Source organism: Batrachochytrium dendrobatidis (assembly GCF_000203795.2).
Source record: "Batrachochytrium dendrobatidis JAM81 unplaced genomic scaffold BATDEscaffold_3, whole genome shotgun sequence".
Lineage (NCBI taxonomy): Eukaryota > Fungi > Chytridiomycota > Chytridiomycetes > Rhizophydiales > Batrachochytrium > Batrachochytrium dendrobatidis.
The window spans coordinates 245,199-268,389 of NW_006281101.1; the positions used below are offsets into that span (position 1 = coordinate 245,199).

Genomic DNA, 23,191 nt, shown 5'->3' on the forward strand with positions numbered 1-23,191 from the left:
GAATATTCATCGTCATGACCCAGTAAAAGCAGTGGAATGTGGCATCATTCCAGCAATAGTCAATATGCTCAGGTATGTGGTGCTATGCATGAATGTGTGTTCAGTCATCACAATTGGTAAATTTGACATGGTTGGATTGATATGACATGACATGAATACAGGAGTGTCGATCAAGAAGTGATTGATCAAAGTATTGAAATTATCCATAATTTTTGCAACTATGTAAATTGTGAAGTGATTTCAGCCGAGTTTATAAGGTCGGGTTTGATTCAAACGTTGAACGACTTGTATATCAGATACAGCAACGACTCTGGACTAAAAACACGCATAATCAGCATGGCGGGATCAGTTGCATCCCAAATGCGCGACTTTCCTGTATCGCTTGTACGATCGTTGGTTTTTGAGCAATTGACGATATCGATGTGCAATCTTCGTATGTGTGACTCTTTGTACCTGTTTAATAATGTCAACAACATGATTCAGAAATCTACAAACAAGGCCGAGATGATCAAGGTGTTTCAAGATTATGGAATTATGCAGCAACTCAACACTATTATTTCGCGTACAGATGTAGATTTGTGTGACTATAATGGTAGTAACACTAGTATTGTAAAACTACTCAAAGCATTTGCTGATTTTGCCGACAATCATCCCGACAGTTCAATACGTACCGAGTTGGATCAAGGCATGATATTTGAAAGTTTAATGGTCATTGTAAAATCGGATACTACTCACTACATGAACAAAAGGGCTGCTGCTCAGACCATTGGAACGTATTTCCAGCATCGGGTTCAGACTGCTAGTTCGAGCATTCAGCCATACAAGGACAACGCCAAAATTGATATGAGTTTTGGAATGGCCGGATATGTACATGGGGAGGTACGCACACTTGTCGAGATGCGGTATATCCAGTATCTGCAATGTATACTTTGCAAACCCATGTGGTGGATCGATATCACAAACCAGCATATTGTGGAGCAATGGAAGGCTGACTCACTCGGTCAGAATATATCACCATCAACATTTAATCTTGCATTGGAACAACTCGGGGTTTTTGTCGAGCAGCTTGTTTGTAGTGGCAGTGATGGATTTGGCACAATTGTCCCAGGACCTGTTGAACTGACGTATATACTGGACAATGGCATACCTGATAATGTATATACGCGATTGATGACAAATGTATCGGATCTTGAACATGGATCAAATCACAACACTGGTCAAATGGTGCACAATCTGATTGATGCATCAATGTACAGTGTTGTATATGGACAAACGATGATTGTACCACTGAGTATACGACTCAAATACACCACAATGGTACCATGCGATATATTACTATCGACTCAGCTTGTTTCAGATACGCCCATCATTGAAGGCGATTCCAAGTTTATATCATGCAGGTTTCAATGGCTTCCGAGTGAATTCCGTGTCGAACAGGATGGCAGTGTGACCATCAACTCATACATCAACAATCTGAATCCGATATGGCATCGAGACATGTACAAATGCATTGCCAAAATATTCAAATGTTTTGTCTCAATGTTTGAAAGTCTGTTCAGAACGATGGATCCAATGTTCAAATATATTGATCTTCGTAATGGCATAAATGGATATGAATCACCAAGCCAGTCAGACTATGGTGGTATGGAATCAGACACTCGAGTCATTCGTCCCGTGTATGTACCAATACTTCCGGAACATTTTGAACCCAATCGTGAATCAGCAAAGCCAATATCACTGCGTGGTCGTAATCTGCAAGTCATTGTAAAACTCACCAACATTCAACTGACACCATCCAAACCTAAATACGACGAGGGAAACTGGCACATTGAAGGTTCAGCTAACGAATCGATTGTTGCAACTGGACTGTATTACTACGACGTGAAAAATATCACCACACCCAAACTCGATTACCGCGAGGCTGTTGATCGTTTTTATCAAGTAGCATCTGATATGTATTGGAAAGATGTGTACGGCATTATTAATCGAGAATCACGACGCAATCAGTATATAGGATCGCTTGAATTACCAAATGGTCGGTGTGTAGTTTATCCCAATCGATACCAACACAAAGAACAATCATTTGAACTTGCAGATCCAACTCAACCAGGACACTGCAAGATTCTGACATTTTTTGTAGTGAATCCAGCATGTCGGATTGTTTCGACTGCGCATGTGGCTCCACAACAACCACAATGGTACAACTCGAGTCTTGACAAGACACCCATACTGCCTGAACTGTGGAATGATGCCACGCAGTATATTCAAGGTGTTCAATCACCAACTAAAGCCAAACACTATCGAGATGAATTGACAAGTGACCGAACTCAAATCACAGCAGCATACAACAAAAAACTATATGAGCGGGCGTATAGTGATTGGTGATTGTGAGGTTGTGATTTTACAACAATGAATTGCAATGCCAGTCGGATCTATGCAATTAAATGAATTAAATGAATTGAATAAATTGAATCAATCATGTCAATCATGACAGTGACTGTTGATTATATTGACTGATTGTGTACAATTGATTGATACAAGTGATATGGATGCATCATTCGGTGTTGTTGAATCAGATCATTGCTTGATTCTGTCAATGTGATCAAATGGATTACTACAAAACTGTACATGCTCAAATTGAATCAAGTATTGAATCGAGTATTGGATTGATATTTACACACAACCACAATTACAACCACAATTGCAATCAGCACAGTCTGAATATTAGACATTTGAACATCACATATCGAGTTGTGGATAAATGCGAGTTGGCATATTGGACTGTTTTTGTAGTTTATTAATGATTTGATTCATGACTGTTTGAATTCAAGGCTCAATATGGATTACAACTGGATTGTCGTTGTTTCCATTTGGAATGACAAATCTGTCAATGTGTTGATTGATTGCTAGTTCATTGATCAATTCATTGATCAGTAATTGTCCAAATAAGTTGTATCCGAGTCGAGTTGTCAATCAGGATACCGTAACCTGACATCCAAACGATTGTCCAAATGATTGTTGAAACCATCAATGATTGCCAGAATAAGCTTTACGACTCGACTGCAATAACCACCACAATCATGGTCAGGTTAGTATGTTGATCCGTTTACAAAGTTACAATACTGCAACAGATTCAACATACTCTTGAAAGTGCTGCACACCACATGAATCCAGCAAACCCACTGATGAATTGAACCAATCAATTGACCAATGACATGACTCGATATTGGACATCGAGTTGCACACAGTGGGTAAAAAGTCACCGACATGTTCAGATAGTCAAACCTTGACTACAGGTTGATATCATCACCCAACACACCAAATACAACACACAATCTGGACGACTACTGGATCATATTGTGGATATCAATCAACGGAGTTACTGGTTTCAAACAACCATGTACAATCATTTACAGTCATTACAGGACAATATGATACATTTATGAATAGCATGTTGTAATCAACACGAGTGAAGTTGTGCAATAGACTTGTCATGGTTTGCAATGGTTTGATATGAACATGATGACTCGGACTCTATTCAGTCGGATCAACTCGACTACAATTGGTCGTGTATATTATGATTAACACGAACAATTGTAGTTGAACTCGAATACAGATTGACTGTTGAATCACAATGCGTGGTATCAGCAACATGATGTGCTATATAGTGGAATGTATACGCTAACCTGACATGTGTCATGTAGTGTGTATTCGATCAATATTGGTATTAGCAATCAACAAGTCATACAATGTTTGTGTTCGAGTGATGCAATGGAGTGGAATGAAATGAGTGCATCAATCCAGAATACGAGTCAACCATGACATATGATCATAATGTGTGGATTATTATAAACCTGGCACTAATATACATGTACATGAGTCTTGGTGTCCTTGCCACATTTAATTACGTTGGGTTCTGTATAACACTATATGTGAAACTACTCTGAATGTTGAATAAACGACCCAAGAATCAAATCCTATGAGACATTGCTAGTGTATATCTCTTGTAATGTGAGAGTGGTTTGGTCCAGACTGATACCACACAAACTGTTGGTCTGCGTGTACACTGACAAATCGCTGTTGATCAATCGCATGCCCACAGATCCAACTACATATACCAGTCGAGTTGCATCAGACGCAGATGCACTGTCTGGATTAATCGAGAACATCTCACATTTGTCATGGATGCATTGGGTGGTCGAGTAAACGGCACTGGTTGATTGATGCGGTGATCTTGCCATGTTTTCAACAATCATGAGTTTGGTCCAGTCACCACTGCAGAGACTGCAAACACTAAACAGGATCTGGTTGAGTACCGTGATTGGGTCTTATTTTTGACTGTATAATGTGTGAATGTGCTGATAATATTAATGATTGTCGATCAATGTCAAACACAAATACACCAACTAAAACAGTACAATGATCAACATTCATCCATGAAAATCAAATTTTATTGTAAGCTAAATCATACATGCAGTTGTAGAATGACAATTGAATCGGTCGAGACCAGTCCAGATTAGCATTCAAATCAATCGGATGATTCATCATCTTCGGATAGCTCTGCAAGTGATCCAAGCTTATCCATAGATTTGGAAAAATCTCTTTGTTTAGTGGAACCAGATCCATACGGTGTCTCTGGTGATAGTTGTGATTCTCGACGTTTTCGTTGTTTTCGTTGTGTATTAGCTGTTTGGCCAAAACCCTTTTTGCATCCTGATGATTGTCCTTCACATAATGTTTCGAGGTAACCACCAACGGTAGAATGTGAGAGGATAAGCAAAAACTGCTTTTCAAGTAATCCAACATTGCAAGGCCCTCCGAAAACGAGCTTCACGAGCTGTATTTTAATGACCTTCAGCTGACCTTCAAGACGAGTACTCTCAGCTTTGCACTTTTCATCCTCTTTTTCAAAATCTAAATATAGGAAATATTGGCCCTCGAGATCAAGCATATACTTTTCCATTTCATTATTGTGATCATGACTTGAATCCTCATTTTCCAGTTCAAGTTTCAAATCGGTAACCTTGTTTTCCAGTTTCTTTACCAGTTTCTTATGCTCGAAAAATTGAGATTCTATCAAGTCACATACTTTTTTTTGTTTAGGACAATCCTGCTTTAGTTTTGTGTATTTTTTGAGCAGGTCCTTGATTTTGTCTGGAAGTGAAGTAAGACCATGTAGCCCTATACCGTTTACATTAGGAATTGACAAAGGGCTAGATTCAGTACTTGTAGTCGCACTGGGAATGGCTGTCAAAGTGCTAGATTCAGCATTTGTAGTTTCACTGGGAATAACTGTCGAGGTGCTAAATTCAGCATCTATAGTCGAACTGGGAAGAGTTGGATTGGCTGTAGTAACCGAGCAAGCGACCAAAACTGATGACAATACAGCGATCGAGAATTTCATTGTATTGGTTTGGCTGAGCAAGTTATAGATGGTTTTATATGACAGCTCGGTTGTGGATTGTATTTATATCTGTTGTTGGATGGATAGTATTAAAAGCGTGCTTCTTGACTGACCGTCCTAAGGACTTGGCTTTATTGTCAGGGTTGTTGATTTGTTATTGTCAAACTTTGGAGGGATATCCCTTTATATGGTGATCCTCAATCTTGGTTAAGCCGTCACATATGTGTTCAAGCATCGTATAGTTAATTATGTAGGTTCTCATCCGTTTATACCCTAAAAAGGGTTAGTGTGCCACAATATAATAAAATAAGCACATGCCAAGTAAAATTATATGTAACTGAGCTGACATCCAATTATTAGCTGGTCATCAATATGTGCTGTGATGTTCCGTGTTTTTCAATATGTGTTGTGGTTGGCATGATTCAAACATGTCGTGGTTTAGTGATATTTTGCATTCAACTCGACACAATCAATCATCACTGCATATTACTCAGTAATTCAATCAATCAATTGAATCAATACAATGTAGTTCATGTTGCAATCACAATGTCACATTGATGATCAATGACTTGCAACTGTTGTGTTGACATTGTATATTGTGTGCTACTATATAGTTGTATCAACCACACATTATGATCATATGTCATGGTTGACTCGTATTCTGGATTGATACACTCATTCCATCACTCGAACAACTCGTTGTATATCAGCTGCATATACCAATCACTGATGCAATTGATGATGATCGACTAGTCAATCAATTGGATATCAACGGCAATGTCAGTTTATTACTACATGAATACTTGCAGCTGTGGTCTGAGTTCAGTCAGTAATATTGGTCAATTGTACTGCAACACGGTCAATGGAATGCTGGTGATTTGTTGTGCTGCCTGACTGCGTTTATGGTGTCGATCAATGTCAGCAGTAATGCATTTGTATTGGTCATGACTTGTGTGCAATGATCTGGCAGTATTGTGATGTATGATATCATGATCAATGCAAAATATCATTTGATCAAGCACGGCAATTGTGATTGTGATTACAGTCTAGAATTGGATGTGGAATACAATCACAATCGCAATTGGCAGGATATTGGGTGACTTTGAAATAACCATTATTGGTAGTTCAACCTGGATATACACCAAGAACAACCAACTGTCGAATAGTTGTCAATATGTGAATAGACTATATTTGAATCTGCGTGATAGCGAGTCATTGGATAACCTGATTTATATACAAATTGACCAACAAATCACAAATGGGATCAATTTAAACACTGCACAAATGGATGCTGTTCACAAAGTATGACCAACTGAACAATCAGTCAAGTATTTGGTATACAGTGACAGTGTATGCTGTAATAATGGATTGTAGGTGTGATGATAACTATCCATAATCAAGGCAATAATCTGACACTATCTGATTACTGGATACATTACTGCAATCAGAGAAATCAACACAGAATATTGCAGAGGCCAACAACTAGTTTTATTGCAATGTTTGCATTTCTTTTACTAGCTCATCATACAGTGGTTTATGATCTTCATGCATTCTCCCTACAAATCTTGCATATTTCAGGAGTGTAGTAACTATTTCCATGCCAATCGCCAATACCATAATGTTTAATTTGTAGAAAAGGAATTGAATGCTCTGTTTATTGTATTCACAAATGGAACATGGAATAAAAGCTGAATGCCCAAAGCGGCATATGCATCTGTCTCAATAAACTCTACATTCTCTACACTTGCCCAATTTCATTATATGCTGAATTCTCAGATGTTTAGTGCAAGAATTATTCACTTGCATGACAGTCATCGTTATCATCAAAACCATTGTGTTGCCAATACATGAATCAACGTTTTGATGTTTGCCTCAAATTTTATTCGAGCCATCTTGACATAATGAAGCGATCAAGTTTAGATCGTTTCCAAGTAATGCATCAACAAATCTGACATGCATTCAATCAGGTTAGTGCGGTCTGACTTGAACGTAACCAAAATATGCATTGTTTACACATTGGACAACAATACATTAGCCTATCTACATTCATGGACAGTACTGAGTGTAAGGATCAATTCAGGATTGTCGACTAGAACCAATATGAGAATAACTCCGTGTCTCATCTTTGCACTAGCATATATATGGCACATGTCCAGTTGTATTAATGCAAAGGCTAATATTAAAAATTAGTCTAAATAAGCCATTCCGACCAATCTTGGGTATGTGATCCCAATCAAATCATTTTCGACGAGCATCCAACAAGGATTTAATTCAGTCAAGATTGATGAATCGCTTGCTCAACATCAAAACTGCTTTAAACCCAAAAATGCCATTTCAAGCAACAGGTTTAAAATGTGTATGAAAGGAGTTCAAGTCAATCACCACACATGACTGTTTAAAGTGAGTTCCTGTTCAAACCAAACGATACTACACGGTGTTCATTATATACTATTCATGTCATTCAAATATGCGAGTTTGCTGACAAGATTCAACACGTGGTAATAGTTTAATAGATGTTACTGTATGCACGCAGTACTTTATAGTAAGAGTAAAATATATAGTTATGCTCCAATGTATCTGTACAGGTTGACCACACAATTGTCTCGATAAACCATTACAAGCGCAAACTCGGAATAATATTGTCACATGGCCCATTTAGCAATCATTCCATTTAGTATTATCGCTAGAATATTTGAAAATTCCAATATTAATATTGATTGAAACTATCGATGCGTTGCAGACGACTTGCGTGTATGTGTTGTCGACATGATTTCTTGAATATTGGTTTCCAGCACCTAACAATCATATTTTCAACAAGTTTAAAATACTGGAGAATGTTTAAATATTCTCGTGAAAACAAACTTTATCAAGTCAGATATTTACCAATCCACCTGATATGACTTCACCAAGAATCTGGGATACATCCTCTGGTCTAAAAATCTAATCGGTCATATCAGTTAGTATCACAAAATTGAAAAGTCATCAAAGTTTTCAATACAACCCAATATAGCTTACCAGATCCAATTCGCACACATTGACAAACGTTCTATCCAAAGCTTCAACAAACACCTACACAATCAAGAATAGATGCACTGTCATTTGAATGTGCTTGCATAATGTCCAGACATACTTGAATGTAATAGATAGTGTACCTGAATCAAATCCAAAATTCCTACAAAAATAATTCATATCTGTTAATAAAAACCTGCCAGGAAACTCGGTTTTACAACACTTGACAAACGAGTTTACCTAGTTCGCTCTCTGATGCATCTGCAACAAATACAAAATAAAGTGCTACAGAGATTGTTTCATATCACAACTATCAGCAATGAAAATAAAAGCACCAGCCGTCATCTCGTTGGAAAAATACACATACTTGCATAATGCTACATCAAAAATACAAAGTGCTGAATGAATACAAGCTATTTATATTTAAAAATAGGGATCCATCTAGCAACGATAAGCTTACCCTGTATATAATGAGAACATCCTCGCCTAGCAACGCACCACCGCTTAGAAAGTTGCATACAGTGTTTGGACTAATACATAATGTTTGCAAACCAGTCAATCTAATCAACAAGATCCAAGACATGACATTTTACAATGCAATCTATGATTCAAATCCTAATAAATCTTACCGCTTGTGTACTAGTCTATGAACTTCTTTGAGAAGACATTGCTGTCGACCAATATCCTATAATCATTTTTTCAAATTAAAGTTGGTCATCCAAGTGCATTCATCGATATTCTAGATGGATGCAAAGATATGTACAGGCCAATTGGTGTTGCAGTGGTCCGTGTGAATCAATGGCATTCAAGAATAATCAAACCACACACCATCTGTTGATACCAGTTCATTAGTCTGGGCTTGCCTTGATTATTGAATATAAGTACTGCCTTGATCATGATAATCCAGTCACGCAGATTCGATGCGTTGGATTGTTAAACTCGTAAAAGTGAAATTTAATCACTCATCACGTGATTGACATTGAGAATATTAGCTTTAGGTTGGCAGTTGGCTGATTTGGTGGTTTTAAACCAAATTCTCATCAGAAAACATTGAAATGACATTCAACGGATCTCCGTTTGATGCACAAATAGTAAATGACAGGTAGTGTGACAATTGTCTTGCATCCACCAGTGTTTGTCCATCGATTCCATCAGTCTAGTCGCGACTGAAATAACTCGATTACGAATTGCATTTTACTAAAATATAATAGGATCGAAGGAGATGGAATGTACACTTTTCCAGATGGCAATGTCTACGCTGGACAATTCAAAGATGGCCAGTATGTATACTCGATTAAACTGCAACATCATATTTCTCAAGCTGAAAAAACAGTTTGCTACTTGCTATGAATTATATCGACTACAAACCCATTGTGTAGGTTTCATGGATCAGGAACCATTTATTTTTGTAATGGTGGAAAGCTGAGTGCAACCTGGACATACGGTGTTGCGTCCAATGTAAGAACATTGACTGTGATCTCAAATGCATCATCACAATTGAACTTGATGAATAACTGTCGTATTGTTCAGACTCAATACACGTTTGCAGATGGATTAGTCTATGCCACACAGGATTGGACATATTGCACTAGCCAAGATCGTCGGTTTTACTCGGAGCGAGTAAATGGATTCATTCCAGGACATCCACAATTAAGCAATGATCCAAACGAAAAACTAGTTTTGCCAATCATGACAAAAGATAAAGGGTATTGTTACTATGCAAAATCGGATGGAATGATTCATCCATTTGATTGCAAAAGTCAAGGCAGGAGTCCTGATGATAGCGAAATGCAGTGGATATCAGCCAGAATATTGACATGATTGGGTTGAGTCGAGTAGATTGAGACTTGAAATAAATGATGGTCAACTTCAAATAAAAATGACGAGCAAATCGACAGATTCGAGTATCCATAAATTGTTGGACTTGGAAACTCTTCAAGCACAAATAATAAATGTACGGATCATCGTCTAGCCAAAAACATGTCCGTAGTCTCAAGGATATGGACAATAACAGGAATAAAGACACGGACACTCTGCAATCCTCCAGCCATCCTCATCTCTCTGCCACCAGTCCAATTCCTCTCAGTCGAGAACTTCTTGGTCAATTCCAGGTTGCCAAAGTCTTCAAAGACAACTCTCGCCATATCACATCTATTGACTTTGATGCTGATGGATACAGCTGTGTTACTGCTTCCGAGGATGAATCAATTCGGATATATGATGTGCGCAGTGGAAAGTAAATACTGTTTCTTGGATGACTTTATCATGTCGACAATCCATTCGCTACTCGGATTAATGTTTCGAGTATTTCAATAGGAGCCGTAATTGTATATACAGTAAAAAGTACGGATGTGCCTTGGCTCGATTCACTCATCGATCAACCAATATTATTTATGCTTCTACAAAAGAAGACGGTGAGTCGTAGACGGCATCACTATTGGATCTTTCAACATCAACTATCCTGACCAAGTATTGACTGTTCACCTTGTATGATTGGAGTTATTAGACGCACTGAGGTACATGTCACTGCATGATAATAAATACCTTCGCTATTACAAAGGGCACAAAAAGCGGTAGGATTGATGTTGTAAAGCCTTTTAGGCATAGATCCATAGCATACAAATCCATCCAACTCATCATTTTGTAGTGTCGTGTCGCTTGTCATGTCGCCACAAGATGATAGTGTTCTTTCTGCAAGTCTCGATGACACGGTCCGGTTCTGGGATTTACGATCTCCAAACTGCCAGGTAACACTTTGATGTGTAATACGCAGCGTTTGCTGCATTGTCGAGACTGATGGTCATCAGCTAATCAATGGACATTCCACCTGCTCAACTATTACAGGGACTCATGCACACTGACGGAGGTCAACCGTGCTTGGCATTTGATCAAGGTGGATTCATCTTTGCAGTTGGACTTGGTTCCTGTAAAATTCTCCTTTACGATATCAAAGAATACAACAAGGTATTTTTGATTCGCGTTATGCTAATCCGCCTGTTATGTATAGGACTGGTCTATTTTGCTCATCTGTATTGGTATTGTTATGTAGGGACCATTTGCTACTTTTCCCATAAAAGATCCAATTACTTTAGATTTTGCTGCAGAATGGACACACATGTCATTTTCAAATGATGGAAAATTGATTCTCATCTCAACCACATCTAATGTCATGTACATTGTTGATGCATTCAATGGAGGAATTAAGCACCGACTTACGGGTCATATGAATCAGATGGGCATGGCATTTGAAGCATGCTTCACACCAGATGCGGAGTTTGTAATCGGAGGTACTATTTGTATAGTCAGGATGCTGCATAGATCTGATTCAACGTGAAAACCTTTTATTAATTTATATTACCGTGATTTGACTCGATAGGATCACAAGATGGAAAAATACACTATTGGGAAGTCGAAACTGGAAACCATATTCATGCCTTGGAATGGCATCACGAGCCACCAAAAGTTGTTGCATTTAATCCAAAACATCTCATGTTTGCAAGTGCCGACACAAATCTAGTAAGTTTCAATGGTTTAGTGGGGTTTTATTTAGTTTGTGAATAGATCTGATTTGTTTTGCATGACTTGGACTGCTATCTATTTTACAGGCTTTTTGGATTCCATCAATGTAAACGGATACTCGATGACTTTCAGTGCATATTTTTAAACGTGTTGGGTTTTGGCTGTAATAAATACCATTATTTAGCATTCACTTCATTTGAGATTTGAACTGTAGGACATATATAGCAATGTGTAATTTGACTGAGCTGAAATCTTGTTTTTGTTTATGCAAGTTTGGTATCTCATTTTCAGAAACAATGTTTTCGACGTTCCTTGACCATCATTCATTTGTAAATGCGTTGTGGTCTGAGATTTGGGTATTGATTCAAATGATAGATATTGAGGATTCCATGCTGGTATTTTGACTTTATTGCAACACTATGTTCACACTGGATGGATTCGTGAGTGGAAATGTTAAATCCATGATTATCCATTCATCTTAGGTTTGTAGAATTCATCAAGAATTGATTGTGCTGATGTTCCATGTAGTTGGGTCAATACTAACAGGTTTATTAGTCGATCCTGCATGACAATTCTCAGTCTGAACACCACATTGTCTCTACAATACAAGTGCATTCATCAGTTTACTCAGTGCAATGATTGCATGATTGTTTTCAAAACAACATTTGTGGGTCAATCCGATACACTCCATCATTAGACGAGTGTAATACGTTTATCATGTCGCGTAGTTTATCTGAACTGCATAACTAACCACCCAATGCATAACTTCCTATTGCTAATGGTGTTTTGTTAGATTCATTAACCACCATACTCCAATCATCATCAATCACAACATTTATGCCTACGCAGTTGATTCACTTGTTTTCACAAACTATATATTTCACTTTTAATGGTATATATTACTAGCTACGTTGTAATGGCGTGTCTCGATGACTTTTCAAGAAATGTATGTGCTGTTTATTGCTAGACTCATGACAGTCTCCACTACCACTATCCAATCTAGACATAAATATATAATCAACATCGTAGTATACAGTAGTCGTTGTATACTACTGTGGCATCAGTGTGTAATAGTACGAGTAGAGGTCCAACGGTTAAGCATTCAACAACCCTATTTTATTTAGTTCGCAATAATCCATTCAAGAAATATCCAATTTTTAGAAATCAGCCATATCTCCCTCATGATCATCCAGCTCTCCTTCGACAATATCTTGAGCAAGCTTCCGTTCTTCAGCTAAAAGTGCATTTGCCTCTTCAAGATCCTTGAGATGGGCATCATGGGGGAAACGAAGCGCCTTGATTGAGTAGTATCATCAATAGAAATTTAAAATTCATTCTGTATTGATGGAATAGGATACACATTGAACAAGACCATTCTAATCAAGCAAGCATATTTACCATGACGGATTCGTTGTGCAGGCCAAGACAAAAGCTAATGCGCTGGTGGAATGCATGCTGAGGCTCATTTGTCGAATACAGATCCACATTTTCCTATTTTTAAAGATAGTTAGCATGAGCTGTCATCACAATCAACTACAGATACATGTCATTCAAATACACTCAATAGTAACTTACATTAGACTTCATAAATCCCTTTTCATGATCAATGGTGGCATCAATTACTCCATCGCGGATCGACTAGATGGATACCAGTAAGTGACGGTTTACAATACACTTTAAAAAATCAAGCAGTACAATGTCCTCACCTTGGCAACAATATACTCGGCATCTTCCTCACTATCCAGCTGAAGTTTTAGACATATATCACGCAGCGAGATACGTGAATAAGCAAGCGAAATACGACGCACTCCAGCCTTGATAACATTGTGACGCAAACGAAGGATAAGTGTTAGGTTCTTGTCGGCACGAAACACGTTGCCATAAGTAGAGAGAGTCTCTTGAAACTTGGAAAGATCTCCGATTCGCACGGCTTGAGTAATCTGCAGATATGGAACAAGTGCCTTGCGCAACTTGACTTCTCTAAACAGTGCACGCTCGGGAATTTCTCCCATTAATAGCTGCACGATAATAGATAGTTTGGTAACCTGGACACATTGATAGACCACAAAAAGCAATGTTATTAAACTGCAGTGCATGATTTGATTTGAAATATTAGTATCAAGTTTCAAGCCCAATAAAACTTACAGTCTGCTGAAACCCAGCAGTGGCATTAGTTTGTGGACCCTTTCGGATTGCTTGAAGAAGATGACGGTGTGACTCGGAATAGTCCAACTGAATGGCCCGAATACGGCCTGCGATTTCAATTCAAAATTTACAATTAAATTTGTAATAAACAAGCCATATTATTCAAATACCAGGTGAATCCTTACCAAGATAGTAGGTGTACCGAGCAGCCTGATTGTTACCGACGGTCTCGGGAAAAGATGCCTTGGATACAAGTTTATCGGCTTGATCAACAAGATTTAAGCTCAAATAATGTCTCAAGAGAACATTAAGAGTGGTAGCCTACAAATATATCCAACACAAACATTAGCTGCTGGTTTCTAGCATATTTAAAGCGTAGTATTTCCTGGTTACCTGAGTCTCGTCATCTTGACGGAGTGATGCCGTGCGGTGAGCAGCAAGAAGAATACTAGAACGTTACAAATGCAATATTTAAAGATTAAACCGTATTTTGACTGTAGAAATAAACCAAAGCAAATACATACGGACGAATCTCTTCAACCTTTCCAGCAATCTCGTAAAAGCGTGCATAGTAGAAATAGAGACGACCAGAAATTGGATCCAAAGTACGGAGATTCAGTGATTGCACCATGCTTGTCAACTGACCAGTAAGTGAAGTACCCTATTTATCACAAAATCATAGTTTCAGAATAGGTATTCTAAATGGCTATGTTATTGTATATCTACATGATGCAATATGATGAACCTTGGAGTACAGTTTTTGGTCGTGGAAATAAACAGCAACTAAAAGACCGAGGAAAATTCCCGATTCTGGCACAGAGGTCTTGGCAGGAAGTTTTGCGCCTGGGGTGTCAATGTCCATATCGGCCTTGGCAGACTTCTGAGTCTATATTCACAGAAAGTCACATTTAGTTGCATAGATTGACCACTGTCAAATTAGAAAACTAGAAATATAAAGATACAACTTACAGATTCAAGTGCATCGACAAGGATTTTGCGAACTTGGTGGTCTAAAAAAGGACAAACACATTAGTCACGTATCTATAGTTGTCTTGACAAAAAAAGTACCTTGAGCCAAGTTTTCCTGAACTGCCTTGAGCAGCAGCTCGCTGGTAAGACGAGGACGAATAGAAGATGTACCGCGCAGTGCACGAGTAATGAATCGAGATTCGGAAGATACACCCCTCTCAACTAGCATTATTGCTTGCCTGACATCTGTAATTCAATGATGAAAAATCATGATCCGTATCGGATTAAATATGGTTAGCAGAAGATTCAATGAGATAGACCACAGCACATGTGGATACAAGTAGAATCTTCAAGATCAACAGGATTCATAGGACAGATTATGGCGCGTTTCAATGAGCAGTATTCTGGACAGTATAAAACTGCAGGTTTGAACTAGTCAACGATGGACATTTAAATCCGACAACTCAACATCATGTATAAACACACTCAGTCAACAATAAACCAGCATTTGCTACTGACAGGACTTGACAAGAACGACAAACAACATTCCATGGTAGATTAATGTTGATATCTTCAAATGGGTTCAACCCTCCTTTCACTTTGAACTAAAAGCCAGTCATCAAGTCAAGCAACAAACAGGCCAGATACTGTAATTGACAACTCTGATATCAACGAGCAGGAACCATATGGCATGAGTATCCATCAACCAGATATACAATAAACGCACCAGAAAGAAAAGCAGCATTCTCAGTAGCAAGTTTCTCCTCTAAAGTAGGCTCTTTCACGCTAGCAATTACATCAGACTTTTCAGCAGTCTGCTTGGTGTTCTTCACAGCTTGCGATCCACCCATCTTTGACTGTAATTTTATCAACTGGCGATGACTTGAAAAGTCGGAATGGCCCAGGGGTTAGTCACGTGTGATCATTCACTTTTTGGATCTGACTGCAGAGTGTTGGCAAGCTAATCGCACTCGTATCAATGCGTTTAGAACAGCTCGATACACTCGTACAATCATCTCTGTTTTCGGTTTACTCGATCGAGCCAGATGTGAAGTTGGAATGAAAATCAACCGAGTTGATCAAATCCAACTTTACTCGACAATCATCAACCATGCTTTCATTCACTGCTGTCAAGCGTGCCATTCAACTCCCTGCAATTTCTACCAAGACTGCTAGCATGCTTGCTACATCAATGCCTTATCCCATTCGATCTGGCATTTCTTGTGCCGCTACTCATGCCGTGTTTAGCTCATCTAGCAAGTCAAATCATACATTTGCTAGAGTCCAGGTAACTGTTTATTGTGCAATAATTTACTAGTTGATATGTTTGGGTTTTGAAGATTGGCTGGCTGTATTTACTGTCAATTCTGGCAGCTTGTATTTATAGATCCTTTAATACCTTGACAATACAGTGTTGTTATTGACTGACGATTTTATTGTTTGGGCGGTATAGAAACCTGCTCCTGCTTGGTCTGCCACTGCTGTTGTTGGCAAGGAATTTAAAAAATTGTCTTCAGAAGACTTTCTTGGCAAATGGCTTGTCTTGTTCTTTTACCCTTTGGACTGTAAGTAAAGCTTTGTTCAGTAATCTCTAGATCATGAAATGGAATCGGTTGAGCTAGTTGAGCTAGCTGACAAATTTCATTGCAGTCACTTTTGTTTGTCCTACTGAAATCATCAGTTACAGTAAGGCTGCTGAAGAGTTTCGTAAGCTGAATACTGAGGTGGTTGGCGTGTCGGTCGACTCTGTGTACTCTCATTTGGCTTGGATTGAGCAGCCTCGCAAACTTGGAGGACTTGGCGATCTCGATATTCCACTCGGTAAGATGACTGGATAAACACCTTGAGAATCACTTGAAATAGATCTATATACTCATTCTCTTGTATTCACATCAACTGCTTATAGTTGGCGACATCACCAAAAACATATCCCACAATTATGGTGTGTTGGCTGACAGTGGTGCCGATATTGGATTATCCCTTCGTGGTACATTTATTATTGATCCCAAGGGCACTGTGCGTCAGATCACCATCAACGACACTGGTGTTGGCCGCAACATTGATGAAACATTACGTTTGGTTGAAGCCTTGCAGTTTGTTGACGAACACGGCGTAAGCACATACAATTAAACTATTTGCAATGTTTTGATGTAGATCTAATGCCTATTAAACTATCATAGGAGGTCTGCCCTGCTGGATGGAAAAAGGGTGAAAAAACAATGATTCCTAACCCCACCAAATCCAAAGATTATTTTAAATCTGTAGCCGAATAAACTCGAGTTCTTGAATGCCAACAACTGTTTTTTTATAATCAACTCCAACTCTTACAAACCAAACATTGAGTGATTGACATAAAAAACTGATGAAATCATTGTTGAACCAGAACGCTTCCAAGTCTAAAACCATCTGGATTACAATGGATGAATCCAAGTTTAAACCTGATGATCATACAATGTATGACTATGTTGGATGCCAAAGGGAGATTCAAAGTGTTTATTTCAGCCCAACATATGGTTTGTATTACATGATAAATATTGTTTATTGATGGATTGAGTGTTGGCTTAAGCCAATTTGTAATAGAACTGAACATCAGACTATTTCAAAGCAAAATAATGATGGCACGGCAAGTACAGAAAAGTTTCATTTTGCGTGAATGCGGCTGATCTTGAATTTATCAACTTGCAGTTTTTGACAACATTGGATTAGCCATGTCTAGCAGTGATTTTTTAGATGCCAACGACGCTTTTGAGAATGATGAACAAATACAAACAGTTCCCTTGTCCAGTAAGTCATTTGCCGTATGTTTGCCGTCTTTTACTCATAAACAACGACTTGACAATCTAACATTGGATTTCAAGCTCATTGTCCACTTGTAGCTCAGGTTGTGCCAGATGGGTCCGCAAACCTTTTGTCCAGTCCTAAACCGAACTTGCCAGAAAGTATTCCAACAACACCTGAAACCGACAAATCTGCTTACCATCAAACATCCAACTTTACTCCACCGACTACCAAGAAATCTCGACCTCCTCCAACAGAACGCAAGACTCTGACTCCACTCGAGGAAAAAATCGCTAATCCAAAATTGTGTATTCTCAAAGACAGCAGCATAGAAAGTTTTGTTGAATACCTGAAAGAGAATGAGTGCAGCAAGGTGATTGTCATGACAGGCGCGGGAATTTCTACTAGTGCCGGTATACCTGATTTTCGTACTCCAAACACTGGACTATACGATAATCTGGCCAGGTAAATTCTATTTCTATGGCGAACCCACAATATGAAGCCAAACCATTCATTGTCTTTATTTTTTACCCTGTGTATAGTTATAAACTCCCCTATCCAGAAGCCATATTCGACATTGCATACTTTCGGCAAAAACCACAAGCGTTTTACACTTTGGCTCGTGAGCTTTTTCCAGGCAACTACAACCCAACTCCAACACACCACTTTATCAAAAAATTGGCAGATAATTGTATGCTTCTTCGCAATTACACTCAGAATATCGATATGCTAGAAAGGATGGTTGGAGTGGACGATGACTTTCTTGTTGAGGCTCATGGATCGTTTCATCTTGCACGATGCGTTGGTGGAATCAAAAGTGGCTTGCCCAGCGTATTCTCTAGCAGCGTGTCAGACCCTTCGTCCGATGATGAAAAGAGCAACACAGATCAAGCAGAGCAGAATACCCAACCGTCTGAATTAGAACCTCAATGTGACACAAACACTTTATCACAACATCTAGAACTACCAGATGAAGACATTGATGCATGTGGAAAAACTTATACTATTCAAGAGTTTAAATCTGCTTTGATCAATACACCTATTCCTCGTTGTGAATGCGGTGGGCTTATTAAACCAGATATTGTATTTTTTGGTGAGTCGCTTCCACGCAGGTTTTATGATCTTCTGGTTGATGACTTTCAACGCTGCGACGCGCTCATTGTGATGGGCACTTCATTGCAAGTTCAGCCGTTTGCTGGTTTGGTGAATCAAGTGGGTCCACTTGTACCTAGATTACTAGTGAACAAGGACATGTGTGGAGATTCAAGACAAAAGACACGTGGGTTTGATTTTGTAGGCGATGTCCAGAAAATAAGGCGAGATGCCATATTTCTTGGCTCGTGTGACAATGGTGCACAACTCTTGACCAAACTGCTTGGATTTAATCTTGATGATACCAATCAGGCAGATGAAAAAAGCATCGATGCATTGGCAGATGCACTTGTGAGTGCAACCATCTAATTCCACTTGAACTCTAATAAAGTGTCCTCAGGCTTTTAGTGCATTTATAATTTTTTATCGATAATTTTTTTGTTGTAATTTGGTTTCTGTGGTCGCTGGTATGTATGGTATCGGTTCTGCCCTCTAGGAATCATTACTGTAGAGTGATTGTATTCTTTTTAGCGCAGTGCTTGGTCCATTCAGTCAGTGCAAGTACCCAATTGATGGGTTATACACTACCAATGCAATGATGTTTTCAATCATGCTAATTCACAAGATCATTGATAAAGCGAGATTCCCTTTCGAGGTGAGACTTTCTTTATTGGTGCTTGATGAAAAACTTATTCAAACAAAACCTGAGCATTGGTACTGTTTATGCCCTGATTTGTTGGTGTAACGACTAGAAATAAATGTTTGATATTCATTTTGAAAGTAATCAGTTGGATGGGTTTAGAGCCGTGTATAGATTATGGTGGGTGTTTATTGTGAATGGACTGCGAATAAAAGCGTTGTATGGTGAGATCTTGTTTCAGTATATTAGGCGAGCAGAGTCTGGTAGAGAATTCCACAGATCATCCACATCGCTGCCTGATAATCCTCTGAATGCTTTTGTCTTGCTTACCATTCCAAAATGCTCCAATATGAACTCCAATGTCCGTTGGCATAATACACTTTCTTCACACCGCATGGCACAGAGATACACCCACACAACATCTGTGTCTGGCTCTGCAATCATGAGTTTGGCGCTACACAGGCGTTGCAATCGTGGAAGGCAGTATCGGTTTGCCATGGACATAACATCAGCATAAGTGCGAGATGTAGCCATTTGAAGTGTATCAGTGTAAAGATACGTGACAAACAGGCGAATGCTGTCAATGGTATCCTTGAGCGAAAGGGTTTCTGTAGTGGTTTCCGACATACCCGATGAGACTAAATTTAAAAAATATGGCCATCGAGTCATGAGAATAAGACGGTGCACAGGTACTTCTGGTAAACCAGGCGAGGTCGATGATATGATTCTAAAATCAGCCAAATGGGTTTGCTGCAGTAGTTGTCCAAACTCGGCTGACATGGTGCTATCTAATTTCGATGATATGCCATAGTATTCTAGGTTGATGATCAGTATATTTGACATGAATCCCTACATTGAGCATGTGCATCGGTAGCAATCGACAGCAGATTGTTAGCGCTAGCAACACTAATCTGACAGTATTGACAATCTAACCTACATCTTCATCATTGGCAGGATTCTCGCCGAGTAAATATATCATTGGCTTGACTGGATCAATAGCATGATAATGCCAAACAAAGGGTTGCAGTATGTGACCATTGCTCAAGCGTTGCCATCGCAATGCATCCAAATCCAAGGCCCATACACCACTGGCTTGCATCTGCGACACGTCATCTGCTCCGCGCCAATGCACTGGTACTCCAACCACAACAACAAACTTTCCAAAACACTGCACATGCTGCTGCTCCATGTGGCAAGGTGCATTAGGACTGTCAATGGAGATGATGGCGCGAGATCCGGTTAACAAGTCCATGAAGCTCAAGCATTTTACTCGGTCCATGTTGTCATCAAAACCACCATAAATATAGAGACGGTCCTGATAGACCCAAGAGTTGTGTGCATGACGATGAATAAAGTTGCGAGGAGCATCCCAAGTTTTTGAGTTGAGATCGAGTATATTAACCTGATTGGAAATATCCTCATCTTTTCGCTGGCATCCACCTGTAAAACAATGTAATGCTTAAAACCATTGATGGTGAAAAACCAATAGCGTTGACTCGACAGTGAAATAGCTTACCAGAAATAATAAGCTTGTTCTCATGAATCACTGCAGAATGCTTTGTACGGCCAGTAGGAATATCTCCACTACAAACTAGCTTTTCCCATGTCAGTTGCGAAAGACTGAGCACAAACACATCGTTTAAAAAGTTTTCGTTTGTATCCGAGCCACCAAATATAACCAGTCTTGTAACCATGAATTCACATTGATCATGTCAGTGTCAACATGAAAATAGCATATGACACTCAATATTGTAAGGATGACTGAATAACCAAAACTCTGCACCTGTCGTCGCCCCATCTTGTCATGGTATGGTCTGTGCGTTTTACTGGCCAAACACCTCGAATATGGTTGATGTTCTTCCAAACATTGTCCGCTAGATTGAGTACATGAAGGTCGTTATAAACTACATCCGACACAAAATGAAACCTAGACCATGAAATGGTAAAGTTAGAAAGCCATTTCAACAACAGCAGGTTTTATAAGACGATACTCTTTCCAATAGGAGTTGGAACATACCCTCCAAACGAGTATATTTTATCGCCAACACAAGCACATGAAGCATTTACCACACAGTTATTGTTGCCTGTAGTCTGTTCTATCACTGACATTTGCGAAATGAATCAAGCTTGAACAAGGTGAAAAACTAGGTTTCATAAATGTATTCACGCAAAATGGAACTTGGATTTGCAGTCGTATTCACGTAAAATGAAACATTTTTTGTATTGTTCTTGTAATGATTGTTTTGAAATACACAATCATTACAGATGTGTTGCTATTAGAAATTGATTTTTATAAAAGCTTCAAGTTCTTGTTTAGCATTTGAATTGCTCGATGCAAAGCCATTCTTTATCATACTCGAGGTATTTTCTGCAATTCAAACATGAACAATATGCAACTCCAGTTCACGCGACATATGTTGAATGGCTGGTAAACCTGTTTAAAATTGCATTGTGGGATGGAATAAGATGACCGTTTGACAAGCCTTGAAACAATGTCAAGGGTGTGGTATATATTGGAACAGGGATGCGATGTGAAGAGTCGCTTCATTTTTTGTAAAGAATGAGTAGAGATTGGCAAGCTTCAAAAAGGGCTTGTATGACTCAAGATTACCCAGTAAATGTGGTAGAAACTATTACTTCATGAAACTGACCGTTTATCATTGATGCTTGAATGTTCCATTTTACATGAATACGATTGGTAACATTCTGTAATTAGATTAGCGGATAAATCAGCATAGGGTCTGGGACAGAGGAAACCTTGAAACTATCATAGAAAGATTGGGCTAGCTAATCCGCCCAATGGATGAGCAAAAGTCATTTTATCAAAGCAATTTAAAGCAGGCTGAATGGCTCGGTACCTTGTTATTGCAGTAATAAGCTAGGGCTTGGCAATGCATAGGTACTGGGGCATGTAAAAACCCATCTTTTTGCATAATTAAAATTGAGTTGACGAGTTGGGGGTTTCGATTCAAGCCAAAAACCTCCTATTGATGAATTGTTTCAATCTACATATCATTGGCCAAGCATTATAAACTGACATTGCCATTTTGTAAATAGATCAGATAAGCAATAAACCTGAATTAGCCAATTTGCATCAGGGTGAATAAGCTTTAGTGGGGATAGTTGATGTATAGCCTGTAGTTTCAAGGGTTAGGGTTAGAGCTGATTAGGACTATGAATTACAAAAGGATGGACGAGTCTAGTCAATCTTGGCAGAGAATCACAGCTGTATTCACGTAAAATAAAAAACAAACGAATGTTCAAAGCAGCACTTGCATTAGTTTCAATCAACGCATACTTGTTTAATCACCAAATCTCTTTTCATCCAACCCGATCGTTACAATAGTGATTGGCAAGGAAATGTTTGTTTTCTTGGATGTGCAATTGTTCTCTTGAATTGGAGCGCGAGCGTAACTGATAGTTCAGGATACAACAAATGACAACATCAGTCAAGCTCAGTGGATTGCGATACATGGCTATGCCAAAAAAAGAAAGGGATAATCAGTTTAAACTCATAGCTTAATTGGATACATTATACGATGGACGGTTGAGAGAACTGGGAATGTGTGATGGGAAAGCATAACATGTTGAGATTCCAAAGCAAGACACAGATGGACTAGTTTAGAATATAGCGG

At 38.8% G+C, this 23,191-nt stretch overlaps 9 protein-coding genes across 9 annotated transcripts; 5 read left to right on the top strand and 4 right to left on the bottom strand.

The window, feature by feature from the left end:
* Positions 1–1,314: 1,314 nt before the first annotated feature.
* BATDEDRAFT_10195 (uncharacterized protein) lies at positions 1,315–2,385 on the top strand (the record flags this gene model as incomplete). Its single annotated transcript, XM_006677092.1, has 1 exon — positions 1,315–2,385. The coding sequence occupies one exon, from the start codon at positions 1,315–1,317 to the stop codon at positions 2,383–2,385; it is 1,071 nt and encodes a 356-aa protein (XP_006677155.1).
* Positions 2,386–4,528: 2,143 nt separating this feature from the next.
* BATDEDRAFT_23279 (uncharacterized protein) lies at positions 4,529–5,404 on the bottom strand (the record flags this gene model as incomplete). The annotated part of the gene is made up of 1 exon (XM_006677181.1): positions 4,529–5,404. One exon carries the CDS (start codon positions 5,402–5,404, stop codon positions 4,529–4,531), a length of 876 nt encoding a protein of 291 aa, XP_006677244.1.
* A 2,723-nt stretch (positions 5,405–8,127) lies between these two features.
* BATDEDRAFT_23280 (uncharacterized protein) lies at positions 8,128–9,310 on the bottom strand (the record flags this gene model as incomplete). Its single annotated transcript, XM_006677182.1, has 9 exons — positions 8,128–8,199; positions 8,288–8,344; positions 8,420–8,473; positions 8,557–8,576; positions 8,654–8,698; positions 8,781–8,790; positions 8,874–8,943; positions 9,043–9,098; positions 9,242–9,310. The coding sequence occupies 9 exons, from the start codon at positions 9,308–9,310 to the stop codon at positions 8,128–8,130; spliced, it is 453 nt and encodes a 150-aa protein (XP_006677245.1).
* A 158-nt stretch (positions 9,311–9,468) lies between these two features.
* Positions 9,469–10,234, top strand: BATDEDRAFT_23281 (uncharacterized protein; the record flags this gene model as incomplete). The annotated part of the gene is made up of 4 exons (XM_006677183.1): positions 9,469–9,515; positions 9,625–9,693; positions 9,793–9,871; positions 9,944–10,234. 4 exons carry the CDS (start codon positions 9,469–9,471, stop codon positions 10,232–10,234), a joined length of 486 nt encoding a protein of 161 aa, XP_006677246.1.
* Positions 10,235–10,413: 179 nt separating this feature from the next.
* BATDEDRAFT_10205 (uncharacterized protein) lies at positions 10,414–12,042 on the top strand (the record flags this gene model as incomplete). The annotated part of the gene is made up of 8 exons (XM_006677093.1): positions 10,414–10,649; positions 10,730–10,827; positions 10,920–10,986; positions 11,061–11,160; positions 11,258–11,377; positions 11,463–11,700; positions 11,790–11,929; positions 12,019–12,042. The coding sequence occupies 8 exons, from the start codon at positions 10,414–10,416 to the stop codon at positions 12,040–12,042; spliced, it is 1,023 nt and encodes a 340-aa protein (XP_006677156.1).
* A 1,047-nt stretch (positions 12,043–13,089) lies between these two features.
* Positions 13,090–15,275, bottom strand: BATDEDRAFT_23283 (proteasome regulatory particle lid subunit RPN3; the record flags this gene model as incomplete). Its single annotated transcript, XM_006677184.1, has 11 exons — positions 13,090–13,227; positions 13,331–13,423; positions 13,508–13,570; positions 13,639–13,977; positions 14,078–14,184; positions 14,263–14,398; positions 14,471–14,525; positions 14,602–14,738; positions 14,823–14,963; positions 15,047–15,087; positions 15,146–15,275. The coding sequence occupies 11 exons, from the start codon at positions 15,273–15,275 to the stop codon at positions 13,090–13,092; spliced, it is 1,380 nt and encodes a 459-aa protein (XP_006677247.1).
* An 882-nt stretch (positions 15,276–16,157) lies between these two features.
* Positions 16,158–17,343, top strand: BATDEDRAFT_86762 (uncharacterized protein; the record flags this gene model as incomplete). The annotated part of the gene is made up of 5 exons (XM_006677444.1): positions 16,158–16,334; positions 16,500–16,611; positions 16,697–16,867; positions 16,953–17,158; positions 17,227–17,343. The coding sequence occupies 5 exons, from the start codon at positions 16,158–16,160 to the stop codon at positions 17,317–17,319; spliced, it is 759 nt and encodes a 252-aa protein (XP_006677507.1). The 3' UTR covers positions 17,320–17,343.
* A 408-nt stretch (positions 17,344–17,751) lies between these two features.
* BATDEDRAFT_18937 (uncharacterized protein) lies at positions 17,752–19,285 on the top strand (the record flags this gene model as incomplete). The annotated part of the gene is made up of 4 exons (XM_006677127.1): positions 17,752–17,830; positions 17,905–18,289; positions 18,367–18,629; positions 18,801–19,285. 4 exons carry the CDS (start codon positions 17,755–17,757, stop codon positions 19,283–19,285), a joined length of 1,209 nt encoding a protein of 402 aa, XP_006677190.1.
* Positions 19,286–19,793: 508 nt separating this feature from the next.
* Positions 19,794–21,665, bottom strand: BATDEDRAFT_23286 (uncharacterized protein; the record flags this gene model as incomplete). Its single annotated transcript, XM_006677185.1, has 5 exons — positions 19,794–20,405; positions 20,494–20,996; positions 21,073–21,239; positions 21,340–21,483; positions 21,574–21,665. The coding sequence occupies 5 exons, from the start codon at positions 21,663–21,665 to the stop codon at positions 19,794–19,796; spliced, it is 1,518 nt and encodes a 505-aa protein (XP_006677248.1).
* Between the last annotated feature and the right edge of the window lie 1,526 nt (positions 21,666–23,191).